This window comes from Tasmannia lanceolata, unplaced genomic scaffold (assembly GCF_043159265.1).
Source record: "Tasmannia lanceolata isolate RefF3 unplaced genomic scaffold, GAP_Taslan_0.1 ptg000037l, whole genome shotgun sequence".
NCBI lineage: Eukaryota > Viridiplantae > Streptophyta > Magnoliopsida > Canellales > Winteraceae > Tasmannia > Tasmannia lanceolata.
In genome coordinates, this window is record NW_027518714.1 from 545,412 (window position 1) to 567,676 (window position 22,265).

The following is a 22,265-nucleotide window of genomic DNA, read 5'->3' on the forward strand; positions in this document are numbered from 1 at the left end:
CTATCGTTCGATCTCATCTTGGGTTTTCCTATTAGGTTATTACCCTAAGGATGCATCGTTCGATCTCATCTTGGGTTTTCCTACTGGTTATCACCCTAAGAATGTAAAAGGTTCATGATTTTTGTCTTCTGATTAATTCCTTTGGTCTGTTAAAAGTTTTGGTATCTGTGACAGAAATCATTATAGATGGGGTTTGAGATTCCTTGTGTTCTTCAGTTTGGAAATGAGAACCGTGCTAAGTTGGCCAATGCATGAAAAGTAGAGGTTTACTCAAATACATGTTGAGGTGATTTATCCTAAGAAATGTATCTCCCGTGTTTGAATGAGATTTGAATGTCTCGTGAGGGCTACGAGAGCTCCGTGGATTAATGTTAGAGCAAGTTATCTTAAATATGTGCTCAATCTTGTTTGCATGCCAGCTAACCCAATTTCATTTGCTTGTTAGTTGAACTCCCAGCATATTGACTTTAGTCAAGAGGGGTAGGTCTAGTAAAAGATGCTTCTATTCTTGTATTTGCATGTGCTAGGTGCTATTCAATCCTCTTTTCAGCCAATCAAGGGGGAAGTAATGTCCATTAAATGAAAAACTCCTAATAGGTCGAATAAATAAGCAGATGTTGGAGATGTTCAATCTAGCTCGTTAGGAGTGGCAATTCGAGCGCCCTTTGTGTATAGGATCAAACCTCTAATAGTTCATCCCTACCCAACAGTTGATATCATCGTGGGGACGTCTATGGGGTCGGCATTTTGTCCTATTCTGTCTCTTTTGAGAATATGTATCGTATGAGTCCCGCAGTTTCATTCATAATTGGACCCCATTTCTTGTCTCTTCCCACTTCTAGGATCCTTATAGAGTTCGGTGTCCCTTTTGTTTTCTGGTTCCCCTTTATTATCATATTTCCATAGGGATCAGGCTATGACGGAATACTTCTTGAGCCAACCCCTTCCCTTCCCGCCTTAGAGTTTTCGCAGGTTGAGCGATTTCTTCCTCTATAGAGTCAGTCGTAGAGAGTTTAGGGGTCTGTCCCACCGTCCTAGGGTTTGGGAGTCGGCCCTACCCTTGTAGAGTTTAGGATTCTGTCCTATCCCTTCATAAAGTTTGGGATTCCGCCTTTTCATCTTCCAGAGTCCGTCTTCAGCATACGAGTTAGTCCTTCAGTCTTTCAGGAGTCAGTCCTGTCATCGTAGGGGTTAGGATTCTGCCCATCCTCTCATTAAGTCGTGATCTTTACCCCCGCTTGCAAGGTATAGGATGCTGTCCAACCCTTGCCGAGTTGTTTTCATGTTCGTACCCCCGCAAAGCATAGGATGCTGTCCAACCTTTGCGGGATATCAGGGGTCTGTCGTACCCTTATGATGATAGGGTTGTGTCCTCTCGTGTCAAAAATTCCAACAAAAAAACATTTCAAAATACTTAAAGGTTCAAAAAAAACATCTAAAAATCAAAAATCCCAAAAATCTCAAGTTATTAGGAAAATCAGGTCCGAACTACGTTGGCTTGATCCCTTTCAACAGGGTACGTAGTGCAGCTTGGGATCCACATCCCAGGTCCAGCCAAACCTTTAAAAATAAACATTTCAAATATTCCAAAAAAATACAAAAAAAAACTTCAAAACCTTTTCAAAAAAGATCTTCCCCTAGAGTTAGGAGTCTGTCCTAGATATTTAGGGTTTTTTAGAGTTAGGAGTCGGTCCTGATTTGTATTGATATGGTGTGTCCTGTCGTGTGAGTGTCCCTAGAGTTAGGAGGCCTCAAGTCGATCGGTTAGACATTTAGTCGAACCGATGGCTAGACTAGGAAGCATATAGTCAACCCATGGTTTTCCTTAGAATGCACAGCCTAGATACACATAGGATATAGGGCTCACCTGCATTAGCTTAAGGCTAATCAACTTGCATTAGTTAGGGCATATAGAGTCCTAAAAATTACAATCCACTTGAATTTAAGCAATCGCACAAAAAGCTTTAAACATCAGTCGAGTCTAGTGGATCGAGTCTAGGATAGCGGTCCTAGAGTTTTAGGCATCGTAGTTTAGAATAGGGCACCGAACTACGTTGGCTCTGATTCTTCCCGAGGCCGGGATACGTAGTGCAGCTAGGATGGATGGCCATCCTGGTCCGAGTCAAGTATTGCATTAGAGTCTAGGGCTTGTCGTGTCGGGTCATGTGTCGAGTCGTGTTGTGTTGTGTGTTTTGCTGTGTTTTCTTATTTTTATGTACAGATCCTATACCTTTAGCTGTAGCATGCATGTGTTTGCCCACCAGAACTTAGACACCAATCAGGCATGTCACTCATAACCTAGATATTTTAGGTGACACTTCTTTCACTTCTTTTATGTGTGTTTCTTATTCATCTCCGAGACGTGCATGATTAGCTAGACGTTATCTCGGGGATATTCGTTCCCATTTCGCATGATTTTCTCCCAAAACTCTTCAAAATTAATAATAAATGGCATAAGAGACCAGGTGCTAGCACTTGGGCGAATTGGGGGCGCCTAATCCCTTCCCCATTCGTCATCAGGCACGAACCCTATTTTATATCTCTGGTTATCTGTTGCAACAGAGCACAGCATGGGATCCAGGGCCCACTTCCTTGGATGGCGACTCTTTCTTTGCTTAAGGTGCGTCTCGAATCCGGGCTAGTCCCCGAATCGAGAGGTATCTCACTTTACATCGCCGCTCATGCTGTGAGGGGCACTCTTTCGAGAGTTCCTTGGTGGGGCTCTCCTTCACGTGGACGATCAAGAGACTCGCGCGGGAGCACGTCCCTCCACGCCCGTCCCGGATCGGGTTCCACAGGGAGGGTTAGAGGAGAGGGGCCTTCAGGCAAAGGGGGGCTATGATGAGGGTAAGACTGAGAGAGTCGAACTGGGGGAGGGGAGGGTGAGCTGGAAGAAAGGGTGGGAGAGCTGAAAGAAAGAACGGGTGGCTCTTGATTTGAGTTTGGAATGGGCAGGAGACCTGAGGATTTGATTTTTGAAAAGAACCCATTTTTATTTTCGAAAATGCTTTGGCGCCCAGATTGTATTCCCGAAAAATTTCAAATTTTCCCGCCCTTACCAATTTTTTATTTGGAGGTGGGCCCGAGGATGGGGGGTTTCGAGTTGAGTTGACTTGGTGAGTTTGCTCGAAGGGGAGTAGACTCAGCGGTATGAACTGAGTTCAGGCGAGGCTTTAGGGGACTCTGGTTCTCCGATACCGGCGACTTGGGATGGATTTTTTGGGTTTCGAGGCTTTGCAGGGGTGGGGAAGATAGGAAGCTTCCAAGCTTTGATGGGGGAGGAGGCCTGAGGTAGCGTGAGGAGTCCGGGTCGAAAGAGACTCTTTGATAGGGATGACCTAGAATTTGATTGGCTTTGTCTTTGAGGAATTATGGGATGGTGAGGTTGGATTTGATGGTTTATCAAAGATTTTATGTGTTCGGGTACCCCTTCTGTAATGAGTGTTAGGTTCAGGATCTTGCAGGAGTAGGGGTTTTTTCAGGGGGTTTTGGATTTCTCCAGGAATCTCCTCATTAGACCAGAATTCTTTCACCGCGTTCCATGCCTTTAAATGGTCTGGTGCCTGAGTGACAGGGCTGCTCCATCCACCCAGGGGGGCAAGAGGATTTCCAAACCCATGGTCAACCTTAAGCTCTCTCACAGTTTGCGGGATACAGGGGCTTGTTAGCAACGAGGGGGGCGATGAGGGCTTGGCCCAAAATTTCCCGACAGCAAAAACGCCAGGGGAAGAAGAGGCAGAACTTAACTTGTCTTCTTTTTACAGGTTTGGGGAGGGATTCTTTGAGTGGGTTTACAAAGACTCTCTTCAAAAGCGGAAGCCGAGCTGAAATCTATGACGTTGGGTATGCCTAGATCAGGTGGTTTGGAATCCATTAACGTTTTTACTCTCTTTGTCTTCCTTCTTGATATACGTGTGTACAAAAACTCTGTCTTCCATGCGTCTCTCTTACACTAGGTTAACAAATATTCTATGAAATATGTTTTTTTCAGGGTTGCCAAACATACCCTCCGTGTTTGATTAAGTGGAGTTGGAATCAAAAGCCACGTTCTTTACTTGTAAGCAAATGTAACGAATATATAGGGAAGGGAAATTATTTATGTGCTCCAATGTTTTGATAAACATGCGCTCAAATTTTTGTGGTGTAGCACTTAAAGGACTCTCAAATGAATATTACGGTTCTCAAAAAGCTCTTAAAGCCCTTAAATGATACACGACAAAGATGTGGAGCGGATGTTTATCAAAACATTGGAGCGCTGAAATCATTTCCCTTATTTTATCCGCATTCCATTTTATATTTTAAAGTTAATTAGCTGTTAGAAAGGCCGTCACAATTCCCCAAAAAAACTATCACCGGTCAATTATGTTGATCACGTGTTTTTCTTTCTTTTTCAAATGAAAACTTTGATGGGACCCACAGGCAATTGGGAGGTTTGATAATGAGATCTAAGAAGCTTCTGTTTTACGTTTTCCACATTTGAAGAGGGAAAGGCCAGTTAAATGGGAATGATTTTATTATGAAGGATTTAAGAACCGTGATTGGCATGTTGATTTGACTTTTCCCTTCCCACCGATTTGTATGACACGGTAACAGTAGTACATTAGAGCAAAAGATTGATAGATAATGTAGTCTGAAATTAAAGGTGGCACCCAGACCATTAAGCTTTGCTACAAATAAAACTATAATATTCATTATTCTTCACCTATTGGCTATTGGTGCTGTCTGTCCTGAATGGGGGGGATCTACACGCCAAGTTATCTCCATCTGCTGAAATTGCTGAGATGGGATTAGCCCTGTAGACAATTTGGTGGGCTCTCCAATATTACAATATGATAGCGACTGGATGGGATGATTTATTAGATAAGATCGATTCTTAAATTATGTCATCTACATGGAATCATATGGGTGGTGGGATCAAGATTCTCGTGTCAAAAGGCCAAAATTCCAAAATATCAAAATTTGATGCATGTTTGACCCTAGACTTGGCTTAAACGTACACGGAGTTTGGGTGAATATATCTATTATAATATACAATGAATCAATGATCGATCATAAATAAGCAAATTTTTTAGTCGATGACGCCATTAACTCATGGACGGTGAAGCTTGCATGATGTAAACACCCAACGTGACTCACGAGAGAGAGAGAGAGAGAGAGAGGGGGGGGGGGGGGATTCCACGTCACGCCGAGGTATGATACCGAGTGCTTTCGAACAAGAGATAGCGTAAGGACACGTCAGCCACAGCGACTCGCAACGCAACAGAGAGAGAGAAGAGGGGATGCCTCGTCACTACGAGGAAAGATACAAGGTGATTGGAACAAGAGATGCCATAAGAACACGTCATCCACTGCGAATGTGACGGTATGAAGAGAGTGGGAGCGATGCATAACTGCCGTTGACGTCAGACTGGGTGACGGGCGCGCCAACCACCCCACATATATAAAATCTCCCTCGTCCCATCCTCCTCTCCAGCAACCCCCCCGCCTCTCTCTCTCTCTCTCTCTCTCTCTCTCTCTCTCTCTCTCTCTCTCTCTCTCAATTCTATCCAAAGAAAAGCTAAGAGAAAAAAAACATGCAAGAAGCAATTCCTTACAGAAGATGGGAAACTCGGATCGCCACTCCATCCGTCGACAGAAATAGCAACAGAGACGAGAAGAACGCTGCGGAAAGAGTTCGGAGTCTGGTTTCCGAGAACGCGGTTTTGGTTGTGGGAAGACGGGGATGTTGCATGTGCCACGTGGTGACTCGTCTGCTACTGAGTCTTGGAGTCAACCCAGTCGTTTACGAGTTAGAGGAGGAAGATGAGGAGGTGGGTGTTGTCGTGGAAGAGATCTCCGGCGGCGGCGACCCGCGGTTACAATTCCCTGCCGTTTTCATTGGAGGGAGGCTGGTCGGAGGTCTTGATCAACTTATGGCCCTTCATATTGCAGGAGATCTTGTACCCATTTTGAAAAAAGCGGGTGCTTTATGGCTCTAGCTCTCCATTATCTACCTATCTCTTGTTTATGCTTCTTCTCTCCAAACTGTACTGAGACAAAATGTAGAATTCTCTGCTTTTGGACCAGACAGAGAAAGCCCTTGAATGGAAATCATTTTTTTTTATTGGAGACTTTGAATGACAACACCATCACTCACAGCTTGCGCGCATTGCTCCGACTTCTCCAAATAAAATGTTACTGTGTCTTTTTTTTCGTGAAGGGAGTTGGTTGGGCTAAGCGAAACACCCACCGAAAGGGAAAGAAAAAAAAACTAAAATAACAAATAATACTAGGAAAAAACGTTCGATATGGGTTACATTACAAGAAAGAAAATAGAAAAAACATTACAATACTAGTTTATTAGGAGCACCCACCTTCAATTCAAAATCCTTAGCTGGTGGAGGTACTACTTCTATCTCCCTTGATTTTCCACTTGTTTGAAACGCGTCAGATTAAACCTGTCCTACAACAGGAGGCTGTGTCCCACATAGTCCCATAGCTAAGATACCCCCACTCAGGACCATAAGATTTTAATTGGCACGTACAATGCTTTCCTTTTCAAATTTCAAACATATCTCAGTATCTCTCCCTTCTAAAAACATTTTTTGTGCCTTCACCACTAGTGCTTATCCTTTTGTTTTCTTATATTTAGTTGGATGACTCTTGAAACCAGGCATGACCCATGAGAAATACGAATCGGAGTTTGAAGAAGGTGAAGGGAAGGAGCCCTCAACCCGTTAATTATCATAACATGGGTTGTGAATCAAGCACATGTTTGAATTGAAACTGAGATACTGATGCAAGTTTAGTAAAATTAGGGAAGTGATATATCTGCCTCCTTTTATTACTAGGGACACCCAACGCCAGTGTCATGGCAATCAGGCCCATTGAATTCTTCTAACATCAAGTACATCAGCCCCACTTTAGTCATTGATACACTGGCTCTGGGTGTCCTTGATGATCGATCAAAAGGGGCAGATATCACTTCCCATAGTAAAATTATTGAAGAGGGTTCATTTTTTTCACTTACCCGGCAAAGAAAAGGGGGCATATCTACACGGCATACATGGTTATGGGTGCAGGGATTTGAACGGCAGATCTGTTGGTTACCATTCATCGATGGGGATGGGAAGCTGATATTGCAACCCCTTGTTTCTAAGGCCATGTTTGGCAACCATGAAATTTTAATTTATCGAGTGATGACAGAGGGCTAAATATTATATACACCTCACTGATCTACCACTAGGACTAAGATGGAGGGGGCAATGGTAATGAGTTATATACTAGTGCGGCACACATAGAGGACATAGTGACAGAAATAATAGATCTACATGTACCGATCAGTGATCTACAAGTGGGGTATGGAAGACCCAACAAAAAATATTAGGAAAAAATACACTTAGACCCCCTGTGGTTTAATTTTGTTATAAGTAGACCCCCTCTGTTGATGGTCCGTCAGTTTAACTTGACAGAAAGTTCTAAACTAACCGTGGTTGATATTTTTGGGACAAAAATATCCTCGTCTCTCACTTTAGAGCAGAGAAGGGAGGAAGAGAAAACAGAGAAGAGGGTTAACGAGTTTGGTTCAAGCTGTTTGGTGGCCATTAATGGCAGTTTTCACAAAGGGTCAAGAGGCTATGGGAGATAGAGAATGGGTTCGAGTCATGGATAGAGGCGAATGGCGATTTTGGGGGTTTGTTTTAAGGTATGTAAAAGGTGGGTTTTTTTAGCTTGAAGGAACGAAGGGCATGAGGTTTTGGATCTAATTTGGGGTAAGTTCAAAGAGGGTTTTGATCTGCTTATTGGTTGATTGGAATTTGTCGAGGGTTTGGGTTTAATGGCTGTTCTTATTTTATCGTTTTGTGGGTTTGGTCGTTTGTGGCGAAGGTGGTTTTGTTACAGGGTTTTGGGCAATATCTGTGAGTTTGGCTAAAATTTGTTGTAGGGATTTGGGTCATAAGGGTTTGAATGGGCTCGAACAAATTGGGTTTATGAAGGGTTTCAAGAAACAGCAGCATGGGTTTGGAGTCTGTTTTGTTAAAACAACAATATAGGCATTTTCGTCTTTTCCTCATGCCGTCAGCTCCATCCAATTAAAAAACCCAATAAAACCACAGGTTGTCTACTTGTAACTTTTTAAACATTAGGGGTTAAGCTGAATGTGTCAGACACCACAGGGAGTCTTAAGTGTATTTTTCTCAAAATATAAAACTAAACACTTGAGTAACGCGGAATAGTGTGGGGCCTGCATAAAAAGTTACCTAATGACGTGGATCCAATCAAGGGCCCTTTTCCTGGCTGTTTATGCGTGGGCGCCCTTGCATCTATCATTCCTCAGGCTTAAAAATAGAAAGCCACAGTGGGAAAGGATATCTACTATCTAGTCTTGTCGCCTTCTTTGCTCCTCCACCAACCGTGTTGACGATTCAACGTGAATATTCATATAGGAAAGGATATCTACATATTACATATACCTTCTTTTGATACTCGCACTCACGTTATTAAACACCCTTCTAATCGGCTCTCTACCGGTCCTTCTAGGAATTGAATCAATGGAGTACGGTTATCGTACACACCAAACCTTTCTTATCTGAAACTGATATCGGCACCCATCTAACTGCAGGAAAAGAGTTGAAAGAAAAGACTTAATGGATCAATTTTCCTTTGGCCCTGTTTGTTTTGGATTTTGAGTCCAAAACTGATTAGTTGACAAAATTTGTGTATCACTATCACTGATCATCTCATTATTGAACGCTCTGGATCCTAGTAGTGTTGATGAAGCCAAGCTCCGTGACCTTCCTACCATAGGCAGTAGCCACCCAAGTGCTATACGTGGGAGATTTTACGAGTTGCAGAGCAGAGATCTTAAGAGCTACTTCCAAGGGTTCTTTCTTATATGATGAATGTGTACATTTATCTAAGAAAGAAATAGGTGCATGCAACAGTACAATTGGGGTCCACTTCGTCCATGATCCAAACCATTTATCATTTACACCTTGCTATGGATACCCTCCATGCATCAAGATCTACTTCCATCAGACGATCCTAGCCCTCCAAATTCTGATCATCAATACATTCCATTGCTTTGTTTTTTTCACGTCTATTTAAAGATCACAAATCAGGGGGTTTTAATTGTCCAATGTGATTGGATTTTGGTATATGGTCCATCCATAGCAAGGACTAAGAGATAAATGGTTTGTATCATTAACCAAGTGGGCCCTACTCGTATCCTGTTTTGGGTCCTACTTGCAATTGATGTTTCTGAACGGGGCACTGCTAATTAAGACAGAAAATGTGAAGCACAATGCAGAATTAACAAATCTGACATTTTTCCCAACAAATATATAACAATGAATAAGCATGACAAACATGGCCAATACAAAATATTGTTGTAGATAATAATAGAACAGAATGTAGAAAATACAACAGTAGAATTTGTTGGGCAAGGCACTTCCAGGAAGTTATCTTTAAGATAATAATTTCCCACGTATCGTTGCAGATGGACTCTTGAAATTCCATCTCTAGGATACAATGCTCAACACTGAAAATTTTAACAAGACTGCACTTCTTATATTCTCACGAATTAGAACCCATTCAGAAAAACTTTTAAACTTATATGAAGGAAAGAAAAGAACGTCAAAAGAAGATCATTAAGAAACTCGGATCAAGTCTATCTATAGACTTCGAACAGGTGTAAAAGACACTCTCTCACGAAGAGACTCGCACCCTTTAAAGAACACTCTTCGTTTATAGCCGTTTAACAGTTAACTGTCTCTGCAATTAAAATTTAAACTGTTTTGTTTAAATGACAGTTATAACCGTTAGGCTTAACTGTCTCTTTATTTCTTCTTCTTCTTCTTCTCTCTCTCTCTCTCTCTCTCTCTCTCTCTCTCTCTCTCTCTCTCTCTCTCTCTCTATATATATATATATATATATATATATATATATATATATATATATATAGGAAAGTGAAGCTACACCACCGTCACAGTCAAGACCACTGTCACCATAGGAATGAGACTAGGGAATACCCCTCAAAATAGTCAGTGCTCCTCCCAGCTACCCTACATTTTCGTTTTTGCCCATTGAACCTCCTTCATGGGATCTCCAATCACAGAGGTTGGGTGTCCACTGCGGTGACTAACTTATGGGCTCGGTCTCATTCCCCTTGATGATTTGTCACTAGCCCATTGGCTAGCCCCTCTTAATTATATTGCTTTCAGAATTTATAAAGTCTAAAGCCATCACTCATTTAAGAGAGTAATTAATAGTGTCTAAAACAACCATTAACATCATGAAATAATTTCAAATGATCTCACATGTACAAGTAGTTACCCTCACATTTTTAACACTTAGTGGACATGATAATCTATTCTGTCTACTATTGTGCACCCCCACAACTTACAAAAGAGTAAGTATTTCATCGCACAATATAATCTACAAATTATATTGTTTACACAACATAATATCTGAGATATAAGAAGACATAAGATATAAACAGATTTAAAGACATGTACTAACATCTCACCGGGTTTAGGTTCATTATTGTACATTGGGACCATCCTTTTTATTGATGCCATCTTAAAAATTAGCTAATGCCAAGCATATCAAATGAGAAAATTTGCATATGATCATATGTAATTATGTAGATGTAATTATGACTATCGTCTATCAGTATGCATCAATATTTTATTGGAGAAGAAATCACAAAGCATACATATCACCGAGATAAATGGTGAAGCCTTCTAATGCAAGTAAGTCATACTAGTAATTTTTTTTAAATATAAATACAAAGATTTCATGTTTCTAATGTGATTGGTTTAACTTGTTGTATCTAAGATTTTACCTCACCAAGTCACTCAATAATTTAGTAGACTGTGTGTGTGGTAAGATGAAGTCTGAACTCAAGGACCTAGTTCAAGACTTAGTTCACTACGGCTCCTTCAGACGGGAACTTGTTAACACTAAGTGTAGGTTCAAGTCCGGAAAACACCAAAAAAATTGCACAATAAAGTCGCTTTCCTGCATATTTTAAATTTTAAATCATGTAGAGGATTGTTATAACTGATTTGAATTTAAAATTATTTTATTAATTATCAATGAAATTCTCACCGTTTCACATTCCCCTACTCTCTCCGTAATGTTTTCCCATTTGTAGCAAAAACGTTGCTCATTGATAATTAATAAAATAATTTTAAATTCAAATAAGTTACAACAATCCCCCACATGATTTAAAATTTAAAAGCTTTTCTTTAATTAGATTTATTATTTATTTTAGTTTTCACCTAATATTTTGGTAAGTTACTATTGAGAGATATCTTAGGAGATTTGGAGTCGTTAAAGAGAGAGATTTTAGGGAAGTGGGAGACGCTTCCTAATCCCCCTTTATTTCGATAACGGCTCTCTTACTCTAACGTGGACTCTAAAATTGTTGGAGAATTTTGTAAAGAAATCTAATTAGGAGTTTTTTGTTAATATTACTTTTTATAAATCTAACCATAATAATAATAATCAAAATCATTAAAAGTAAGATAATCAAGAAAAATGATAGAAATAGCCTCTTTTAATGGACTAAGGCACGTCAGAAATGACGCTCTCTTTAGAGTCAAAACGCCCCCGTCTGCACTGGGTTCACCAGCGTTTGGCTTCCAAGATTCAACCATCCTTCAAGATCTCTTCAGTGCAGGGAATTGATCCCATGAACTCGTCATGCCCATATCTTAAACATCAATAAAAATAAAAGATGAAATCAAGAACAAAACTTGATGCAGGGGGTTTTTTTTACAGAGAACAAGAAAAGTTGTTTTTTGGGGAAGACCTTGTTACCTTTGAAGAGAGAAGATGTTAACATTTATTTATGAGAGAGAAATTAAAGGGATTACACGTTTGGAAACGCCTCCCCATCCCTAAAATCTCTCCCACTCTTAACCGTTTCACATTCCCCTGTTCTCTCTCTAACGTTTTCCCCATTTGTAGCAAAAAAGTTTTTCATTAATAATTAATAAAATAATTTTAAATTCAAATCAGTTACAACATTATTTGCTTCGAGGAGGCAGGCGACTATAATGAAGACAACATCGACCACTTACCAGTTTTTTATAATTGATATTTGTTATTTCATGTTTGAGACTTTGCAAATTGATATGAACTTTGTGTCTTTTACTATTTTATGATTATTATCTAATATGTATGGGGCGACAAGTTTTATAGCAAAAAATTAATGGATAACTTATTAATTCGTAAAGTCTTATATGACATTCAAAAAAAAAAAGTTTTATAGCAAACAATTCTTATTATGATATTGAATAACTAATCATTGGTAGTTTCTATTTAAATTAATGGATTTGGATTAAAAATAATAGACTAATTTATTATTCTCTAATTTATTTATAATACACACACACATTTGAATAATCTTGCGTTTTACAATACGATTTATGATCTGATACTATTGACTCGTATTACGATTTACTATTCGCTTTCGATTCTCGGTGGAGTCCCACCACCAAGCTAGAAAAGAGTACCGAACACAATTCTGATTCCAGTAATCAGTTTTAGACTCAAAATCCAAAAGGAACCGGCCTTGAGATTTTGAGAATCATTTCATTTGATTTTGAATCCAATAATTGGTTCTGGACTCAAAATCGATTTTCAAAATCCAAAATGAACAGGTCCTAAATGTAATTTTCAATCAAATAATCAGTTTGAACTCAAAATCCAAAACACAGGGCCTAAACTTTGTCCCAAGACTTTTGGGGTCGCCTTGATGCCCATACACCTTTAAATGGCCAAAATGCCCTTATCTCATTAAATTACCAAAATACCTCTATCTCATAAATTGACTAGAGCACTCATGTATGATTAAATTACTATAGATGGAAACTTTGTGTAATGTTATTTTAGTCATCTTCCATTATGTAGGGTTTTTTTAGTCAAATTTCCATGAGATAAGCGTATTTTGGTTATTGTTTTATAAGATAAAAGGGCTATTTTAGTTATTCTCTCATTTTCTTAGTTTATTTTTTCTCAAATTTATTGTGGATGGACTAACTTGTCGTGGCTACACAAACATTGTGTAATGGTATCTTGGTTATTTTCCACGAGGCATGGTAAGGGTATTTTTGTCAATTTGCTTTGACATAAGAGTTTGTTGTTATTTTCTAAGATATATAGGTATTTTGGTCTTGTACTGCGAGATAAGAGTATTTTGGCTATTTCCGGCATTTTGATTTTTTTATGAGATGTGGTATTTTGGTAATTTCATTGAGATATTGAATTTTGGTTATTTTCTATGAAATAGGGGCATTTTTTATTATTTATGAGACAGGGTTCCAGTGAAATTGGGGTATTTTCCTTATTTTTTTGTTATCTCAAAGCTATCAAGGATACACTCATACACAAATAGCGGTGTTCTATGAGATAGGGGCGTTTTCTTTTCTTGGAAAAAAAAAAACAGGTATGGCTTAGTTTTTAAGCAGAAATAAAATCTCTAGTAAATGAGTTAACATACTGTGGAAAACTCCTTTTTTCCCCTTTTGATTAGTTGGTAGGAGGCAGGGAGGATCGCCTTCCTTAAAGTGTACAATCTAGTCTATGCATATATTGCAAGACCTTCTCTCCTCTGAACTGTCTTTGCGGGGATGGTCCCTAGTCTCTCTCTATCTTTTTCTGCAGAAAAGTTTAACCCATGAAAAAAAATTGAGTCAATGAGCTAACCAAACTATGAAATTTTTATAGAAAATTTTGTCCGAGAAAATAGAATCCATACATCCAAACATGCCCTTTTGTGTTTGAATCCATTATATAATGTGTTAGCCGAGGAGATCACATAAATAGCCTCAGGTTAAAACCCACAGAGTGATATCACTTTATACAACCAAATTACATTTCTTATAATCTGTGGTAAGATCGAATATGGTCTGCATTAGTTCATTTTTATTTTATTTTCTTTTTTTGATTAGTTAAGGGAAGGAGGGAAGGTCAGTTTTCCTTTAAGGTCCTGTTTTGAACACATGAAAAACAATTCTGATGGAAATTTTATCTTACGAACATTCTTTACGAGAAAATGGGTTATTACCGACGTTCACGACCGTCGCTGGAAGTAAAACTAAACGCCGCTATTACTTTCACCGACGTTTTTGGGAGATGCCGGTAAATCCAGCGTAGCTAAAGGTTTTTACCGACGTTCAAAAAAAATGTCAGTGAAAGTACTTACACCGGCATTAGAAAATGTCACAAAAAGTTGTGTTTTGAATGCCGCAATTATTATATATACCGGCGTTCTGAAAAACGTCGGTGTATAGGCAGAAACACTGACTGTGGATGTCGGTGAAAACATTTGAAATTCACCTGACGTTTCTTGTTGAACGCCGGTGTATATGTAATCTTCTAAAAAAAAAAAATCATTTATGAATCATATCCCCAGGTAGGGTACATATTGCAATATATTTTGTACCTGCTCTCCTCACATTCAAATTGACATTCACATTCATGCTCCTACAGATAAAATTGCATGCCACTTGGAAATTAAAGGTGAAAATATATACATAGCATAATGATTGTGCATACAAACTAAATGAATCAGTCAACTAGATGTTTACAAAATATTCATTCTGCCTATCTAGGGGTCCTACACCATGTAGGTTCGAATTGAATTCACCAAGTTGAGGCAAGCAACACGTGGTTCCCCAAGTTTGAAGTCCTGTATAGGGCGAAAGAAGAGAATGTAAACTCAAAACAAATTAAAATGAAAAGGATAAGTCTGATGAGAATGGGCCATGCTTTTGGTCGCCAATCATATCATTACAAAATTGATAATGAGTTGTAAAGAATTAGATAACGGAAGTAAAATTTGACCTTGGAATCGGCACTTGTCTAGATGGTTGTCCATGGTGCAAGTAATAGTGAGTAACGTTGTACATAACATAACCCAACATGACGCCTCCAAACAATGCGGGAGCAGTGGAAGGGGTCGACATAAGTTTAATCAGGTTCCAAAACTAGTAGACATAACAGAAAGAATCAGTTACATCAGAGAAAGTAATTTATCAAGAATGACCACAAATCACTAATGAAAATTATAAAAAAAAATCAAATACATGCAGAGACAAGGATGTTTTTCTTAATCCGGAGCTAAAGAAGACGTGTTCTATATAGTAGAATACCAATAGCCTTAATTAGATATTAAACTACAATTTTCTGAGGTGGTTATAAAAAAAAAGAAAAAAAGGTAGATTATAAGGAAGCTAAAAGTTACAACAGAAGCACTAAGAACCAAAGTACTTTTAGGCTTACCTGCTTAATTTTGGACATATAGTTGACGATCAAAAGGAAGATGAAGGCTAGTCCTCACTGGAATGACATTCAAAATCGACTCACCTGCCAAATAGCAGCCAATCAGAATAGCATCCACTAATAACCCAAGGAAAAACAAAATAGATTGTAGGCTGTGGAAATTAAAAGGAAGTGACTTGCCAAGTATGTCAAGAATTAAGCAACCCAATATAGTCATTCAACATACTGATGAACTAAGTGTAAATATTGGGAAAACAAAGATCATAAAATAGGAAATTGACTACCAGGCCATCATATAGTCCATAACATAACAATGTATGCAGATTCACTCAATGGCCTAGAGAATCATTTAAAAGAAGCAAGAAAAAAGATCAGGGTGTGGCTATCAATGTTTTACCATGTCATGTTCTACTTCTTGGTTGCTTTTTGTTTTGATGTGAAAAGGAAGCGGTGCAAAGTGTACTCCAGCAATGTCCATACAAATATACTATAAGAGCTACCTTGAAAGTGCAAGGCCCATTCGGATGGAAGTGGTCACAAACCGACATACAACTGGCAGCCAGATGAGTGGGATCACCCACCATACTGTTCGTGTTAAGAACTGTTACAAGTTGTAAATGAGTTAGAAATGAAATGGTAAGCCAGACTTGCATATCAACTTAAAGGTGTATTAGGCAACAGGGTAATGCCTCCCAGAAATCACTAGCAAAATAGCCTGGGCTCTCCTTGCTAACAATAGGCTGGTGGTCTGTTGGTCTGTTGCATGTCAGGCAATTTTAAAGATTTTGAAAGGTAATGCCTCCCAGAAATCACTAGCAATAGGCTGGTAATGCCTCCGGGAAATCACTAGCAATAGGCTGGGCTCTCCTTGCTAACAATAGGCTGGTAATGCCTCCCAGAAATCACTAGCAAAATAGCTTCACCAAGAAGGCCGACCTCTAAAGATTTTGAAAGGTCAAATCATAGAAAATTTTAAACCTACTAGACCCTAGAATTTTTTCGCAGATAGTCTGTTGCATGTCAGACAAGCCACCTCATGAATGAAGACAAAAGCTGCTAAAAAGTGAGCCTGTGTGGCTGTTCTGACATGCAAGAGACCATCTGCGAACTGCCTTTTGCGATGGACTCTAGCAAATCCCTATATTTAAAATAGTAAGAAACCCTGTGCTATGCACAGGGTGGAAAAAAGTAAATGATACATTAAAAGATGCATTAGAGCTATTCAAAATTCAAAATGAACATGGCCTAGCAGAACAATGGTGAGAAAAAGAACAAAAATCAAAACAGGTTAATTCATGTCAAAATTTTCTCTAGCAAGCATGAATACAAAAGATCCGGATTAATTTTAATTTCAAATTTGCAAATCAAATCAGATAGCATCAAACCAAATTTCTCAATCAAAACCATCAATAAATCACCTGAAAGGTACCGCATAAAATTACAAATCCTTTTTTATAAAGGTAGCTACTAAATCAGTGCATGGTGAAGAAATAAAAAGCAAGAGCTAAACATAAAAAAGAAAGCAAATAAAAAGACCACTAAAAAGTGAACCTGTGTGATGATTAGTTTGGACAGGGCAGAAAATTTTCAAAATAAATGGAAAAAACCATGCTCAGTATATATTATAGATATGAGACAGGTCAATATTCAAATCTGAATCGAAGCGTGATCCTAATCACATCACAAACCAATCTTACGTGGTGCAGCCCTAAAACGGTTATAAATTTGCAACATTCATATGTGAGTACTTAAAGGATAAATGGTGCGAATAAGACTGCATTTCAAAAATGTAATGGATAGTTCATTTTAGATTTATGAACTATTTTGAGTAAAAAAAAACATGAATTAAACAGCAGATTGAAGCACAAAATGCAGTAGGAAAGATACTAACGCTGACATTCAAAAAACAATAAAAACCTTGACTAATGAGATCATAGGCAGGGACTAACAAGTTTGTCAAGAAGAGAAGAGTAGTCTAAAGCTAAACTTATCCATAAAGATGTTTGAGCTGTGAAAGACTTCATAGAGAGATGATATACCTTGTCAAAGACTTCATAGCCCACTTTTAACCTTACATCTTGGTCGTTTTGGAAATTGATTATACCCCATGTCATTTCGGCGGCTCCCCTTACATTACTCTATCAAATATTAGGAAATGGAAGGCATAAGAACAAAATATTACCACCTAAAGTGCTATATTTTTATTATTGCCGGCATCACGAGAAGGAAATTTTTTAAATGTTGATGAAAATATAGCCAGGATGTTGCATAATGCAGAAATCACTAGAATGTGAAGGATAAAAGCCAAATGAAATAACATAGCCAGCATCAATTGATGCAATGCAACTGATACTTGACTTTCTTTAGGAAACAAAAGTAAAAATCAAACTCCAATTCATGAGAAAACTGAATAACAGTAGGCGGAGATGATATGCATACAAGGTGGTCAGTCACACATTTGTGCGAGATAGTATGCATTAAAATGAATTCACAGCATATGCTCTATTCCCAATTCGATCCCCATCATTTGTGCACAGGAGGCTTATTCAAGTCTAAAATTTGGACCTTAGGATGATCCCATCAATCGATCTATGACATTATATCCAACGAGTCGGTTTAACACTAAAGAAATCCTTAAAACAGGATTTCAAAATGCAAACCCACAAATAAATCCAATTTATAATACAAAGCAATCATATAAAGAGTATTTCTAATCAAACTTTAAGCACAACATGGCATTGCTTCAAAAAACATATAGAGAAGAGCATGGAAACATCTCTTTGCGCCATTTCTACAAACATGTAGTGGGTAGAAACGGTTGGACCAAATAAAATTCATCTCCTTGCGCCATTTCGTTACTCTATCCAAAAGAGTAGAGAAGATATTAGAGATTTAAGATAAGTCTCTAAAAAAGAGATTCAGAACTCTAATTTTCCAAGGGAAAAAAAAATAGAAAACAAGGTTCAAAACACTAGGGCAATGTGCCTAAACGAGATTCATACCCTTTCTTCTTCGTCTTCTTTTGTGAGGAAATGGGTAGGGAAACCCCTTCTCGAAGAAACCAAAACCCTAGAAAAAACAATTGAAAATGAAATCAAAACCCTAGATTTAAGATAAATATGAGAAAAGGAGATTAAAAACCTTAGGGCAATGTGAATAAATGAGATTTATACCCTTTCTTCTTCGCCTTCTTGTGAGGAAACGAGACTCAAAACCCCTTCTCCTAAAGAAACCAAAACCCTAGAAAAAAGACAATTGAAAATGAATATCAAAACCCTTGAAAGCAAATAAAAACCCTAGAAATAAAATCGCAAATCCGAAGAAGATGCCGGAGAGATAATCGCCGGATAGAGAGTTAGTGTTACGTGCCTAATCGGCCTTCATGGAAATAAACAAAAAGAAAGCAGAAATGAGGAGGAGAGAGGTTGATTCAAGGCAACCGGACCTCCTGATGGCTCGATTTAGAGAACCATGACTCTCCTCAAAACAAAGTTTCTTTTGCTGTTGTGAAATTCTTTTCTCCTCATTTCATTCAAATACAAGAAGTTAAATACATGCACCAAGAGAGTGCCACATCAACGGCCCATTAACCTACTAACATCACATTCAATGAAAGCTAACACCACAATCCTAGCATAAGTAAACTATCTAATAACTAATTTGTAACTACATCACATACACAAAACAAGCACGTATCATTCCTTCCCCCTTAAAACAACCTTGTCGTGAAGGTTGAGTTTGTTTGAGAAAATCTTTATCCCACCGGGATCCCAAATCATTATGGTCACGATCATTTGGACCTCGCCTTCAAAATCCATTATGATGAAAGTTAAAAAGAAATGCAATTCTTCCTTAAGCCGCATCGAAATGGTGGAATGATCAAGTGGTCGATCAAAATCAAAATGATCTTTGGCATGCTGTTCAACTTAAGTATCTTCGTTCCCATCAATTCTGGCATTTTTCTTCACTTGAACATCTACATTTTCAAGATTGAACTTCTCTTCCTCTTTACGCATTTCTTTGATAGCTTTGCTGATTTTTTCCAAGCCTTCCACAAATCATCGGTTTTCTTCTATCATTCTCAAAACAAGCACTTTGATTTGCCGGAAATCATCACGTAGGGATTCCAAAAGCTCTGAAGACGCAGCCATGGCGCAGAATCGACGGCTCTGATACCACTTGTTACATGCCTAATTGGCCGTAACGGAAATAAACAGAAAGAAAATAGAAATGAGGGGGAGAGAGGTTGATTCGAGGCAACCGGACCTCCTAATGGTTCGATTCGAGAGGAACCATGACTCTCCTCAAAACAAAGTTTCCTTTGCTGTTGTAAAATTCTTTTCTCCTTATTTCATTCAAATACAAGAACTTAAATACATGCACAAAGAGAGTGCCACATCAACAGCCCATTAACCCACTAATATCACATTCAATGAAAACTAACACCACAACCTAGCATACGTAAACTATCTAATAACTAATTTATAACTTCATCACATACACAAAACAAGCAAGTATCAGTTACCGGAGAGAAAATCGCCAGAGAGATAGTCACGCACAGGAGAGGGTGAAAACAACGTGCAGGAGGAAGAAAAAAGAAACAGCGTTTTGAGTGCGGGGTCGATCTCTTTTAATTTGGGTTTTTAGTAAGACCTTCACTGACGGCCAATAAAATCCGACGGTGTAATTGCAATTAGCGATGTTTTGTTGAACGTCCCTGAAAACAAAGCCAAAAATTAGTTGGGGTCATGGGATTAATGCATGTTTTGCGACGTTTTGACAAAAAATGCAGTTGCTTAGCAACATTCTGACGTTCAAGAAATGCCGGTGATTATTCCTGGCAATGGGAACGCGTGGAACTTATATGCACGGTGTTAACCAAATAAACGCCGCAAATTATTTTATTTAGGGACATTTTTTAGGACCGCCGGTAAAAGAACTCGCTAAAGATTAACTTTATTGTACTGTAAACGATTTAGAGGCATATCATCATACATGGAAGGTCCCTAGGAGTATAAATTGAACACGCGCGTTGTGCCCACGTTTTCATTTTTTTGTGTGTAAATAAAGTGGGAAATTTTAGAAATATCTTTCCTTTCCAAAATTTCCTAGAAAATTCCTGGAATCTAAACCGGGCCTGATCACTGCAATCTATGGGTACAAGACCTCCTCTTCTGTGGACTATCTTTACGTGGATGGCCCCTACTCTCTCTCTCTCTCTCCAAAAGGACTAGCTAGCTTTTCTAGTTTCCACACTAATAAAACTATGGCACCCCTTTCTGAAAGGAGCTGCTTTAGCTTTTTCTCCAACCAAAAAAGAATCTTTATCTCAGGTGACGATGCATGTAAGAGCACATACATTGGCTTTGTTTGTGCAACATTTTTTTCTCGAACTTGGTGTATCTTAGACTCAAAAAATGATAGGTTGATGAGGTTTTTTAATTAGTTCTCCGCATCATGGATTTTTAAAGTTTGAATATGGGACAGATAGACTAATCTAACTTTAAATAGCACTCTTGAGTCGACCAACTTCTAAGACCGACTTACCTCATATAAAGACAATCTGAAACCATCCTTTGGAAACCTTGGAAAAAATCCAATATTAACAAGGAACGTACCTTCCATGATTTAAGCTAATTGTTCCCCACAACATCATATATATCGACAACAATAGGGGCCCATATATATATATATATATATATATATATGGGGGCCCACTTTGTTAGGATGATCCAAAGCATTCATTTGAAAGCCCCTTACATAGATTGGGGGGGGGGGGGTGTACCAAAATTCAGCTCCATAGAATCATCCTAACCCCTCCATTTGTGGAGGCCCCATTTTTGTCCTCCACAAATGGGGGGGTTACGATGATCCTATGGAGCTGATTTTTGGTACACCCCCTATCTATGATATGGCCTTGCAAATGAATGGTTTGGATCACTCCCCAAAATGTGGGGCCCATGTGATTGGGCAAGCTAGCTCACCATAAGTGTGGTGAGCTTAACAGTTTCCTCATATATATATATATATATATATATATATATATATATATATATATATATATATATATATATATATATGTTCTAAATGAAAGTTTCATATAGCAATTATTCACGCTCGTTCTCTTGTAGTGCAACCCATTACTCCAAACGCCTAAGCAGTTAAAGTTGATGTTATTTAATCATTTATACTTCAACACTGCTCAAGTGTGGCCCCTTTTTTGGGTTGGCCATACACGTGGCCCTGCTTTGGGGCTTTTTGGTTGGCCGTACTCGTGGATTTTTAATATCAAGGAGTTGTTAGCTTTAGAACCCCACTAATCAAAAGAAGAAGAAGAGAAGAAGAAGAAAAGAACAGGTTTAGAACCCTGGAATTGTCGTGAGGAAATAGCTCTGATACCGTGTGAAACAAACTAATTACTCCAAAAGCTTAAGCTGTTCATAGAGTTGGTGTTATTTAATCATTTATACTTCAACCGCACCTATAGCTACTACAAATGTCCTATTAGTTTGTGTTCAAAGTTGCATGATTTCAATAGCCATGCACTACTATACATATTTCTTTGGTGCCAACAAATATAATATCAAAGCTCTTTTTTTTTTAAAGTCAATTCATGCATGATTAAACATGAAAAACTTATTGATCAATGATCAATACGATGATTAGATCAAGTTGAAGTAAATTTGGATTTATAAAATCATTTAATTTGATCAACACAGAAGAATTTGGGTTATGAACTTGTATCCTATATATAAATGCAGTACAAGCTAGCCACATACACTCTACTCTTGTACAAATACAATACTTGGGATGCTATATGAACGCAAGAATGAATGCTATTTTACTCCACATTGATCCCATTGATGAGACATACTTCATAAACTTATAAATGAGTTTTTATATGGTGCCCGATCGTCAAGTACCGTGAAAGCGGTGCCACCCTTGATATCTAATCCAACAGCAGCACACTTTTTAAGAGGCTGCTGTTGGAT

At 38.4% G+C, this 22,265-nt stretch overlaps 1 protein-coding gene and 1 long non-coding RNA gene across 6 annotated transcripts; one reads left to right on the forward strand and one right to left on the reverse strand.

Annotated features, from left to right (window-relative positions):
* The first annotated feature begins 5,573 nt into the window (after positions 1-5,573).
* On the forward strand, positions 5,574-5,978 carry LOC143860238 (glutaredoxin-C9-like). The gene has a single exon (XM_077370801.1). It carries the CDS (start codon positions 5,574-5,576, stop codon positions 5,976-5,978), a length of 405 nt encoding a protein of 134 aa, XP_077226916.1.
* An 8,493-nt stretch (positions 5,979-14,471) lies between these two features.
* On the reverse strand, positions 14,472-19,157 carry LOC143862429 (uncharacterized). Of its 5 annotated transcripts, XR_013240301.1 has the most exons (8): positions 18,719-18,902; positions 18,447-18,513; positions 18,276-18,342; positions 17,313-17,411; positions 15,671-15,874; positions 15,274-15,357; positions 14,836-14,978; positions 14,472-14,680 (listed from the first exon to the last, which is right to left on the reverse strand). It is a non-coding gene; the product is annotated as an uncharacterized LOC143862429 (long non-coding RNA). The 5 variants fall into 5 exon arrangements; XR_013240303.1 differs by lacking the exons at positions 15,671-15,874; positions 18,719-18,902 and adding an exon at positions 18,953-19,157; XR_013240302.1 differs by lacking the exon at positions 15,671-15,874 and having other exon boundaries at positions 17,313-18,133; positions 18,719-18,914.
* Positions 19,158-22,265: the final 3,108 nt, after the last annotated feature.

What these genes read in the sequence shown, in the direction of transcription:
- LOC143860238 (XM_077370801.1), top strand. Translation starts at nt 5,574, where the DNA reads ATGCAAGAAGCAATTCCTTACAGAAGATGGGAAACTCGGATCGCCACT.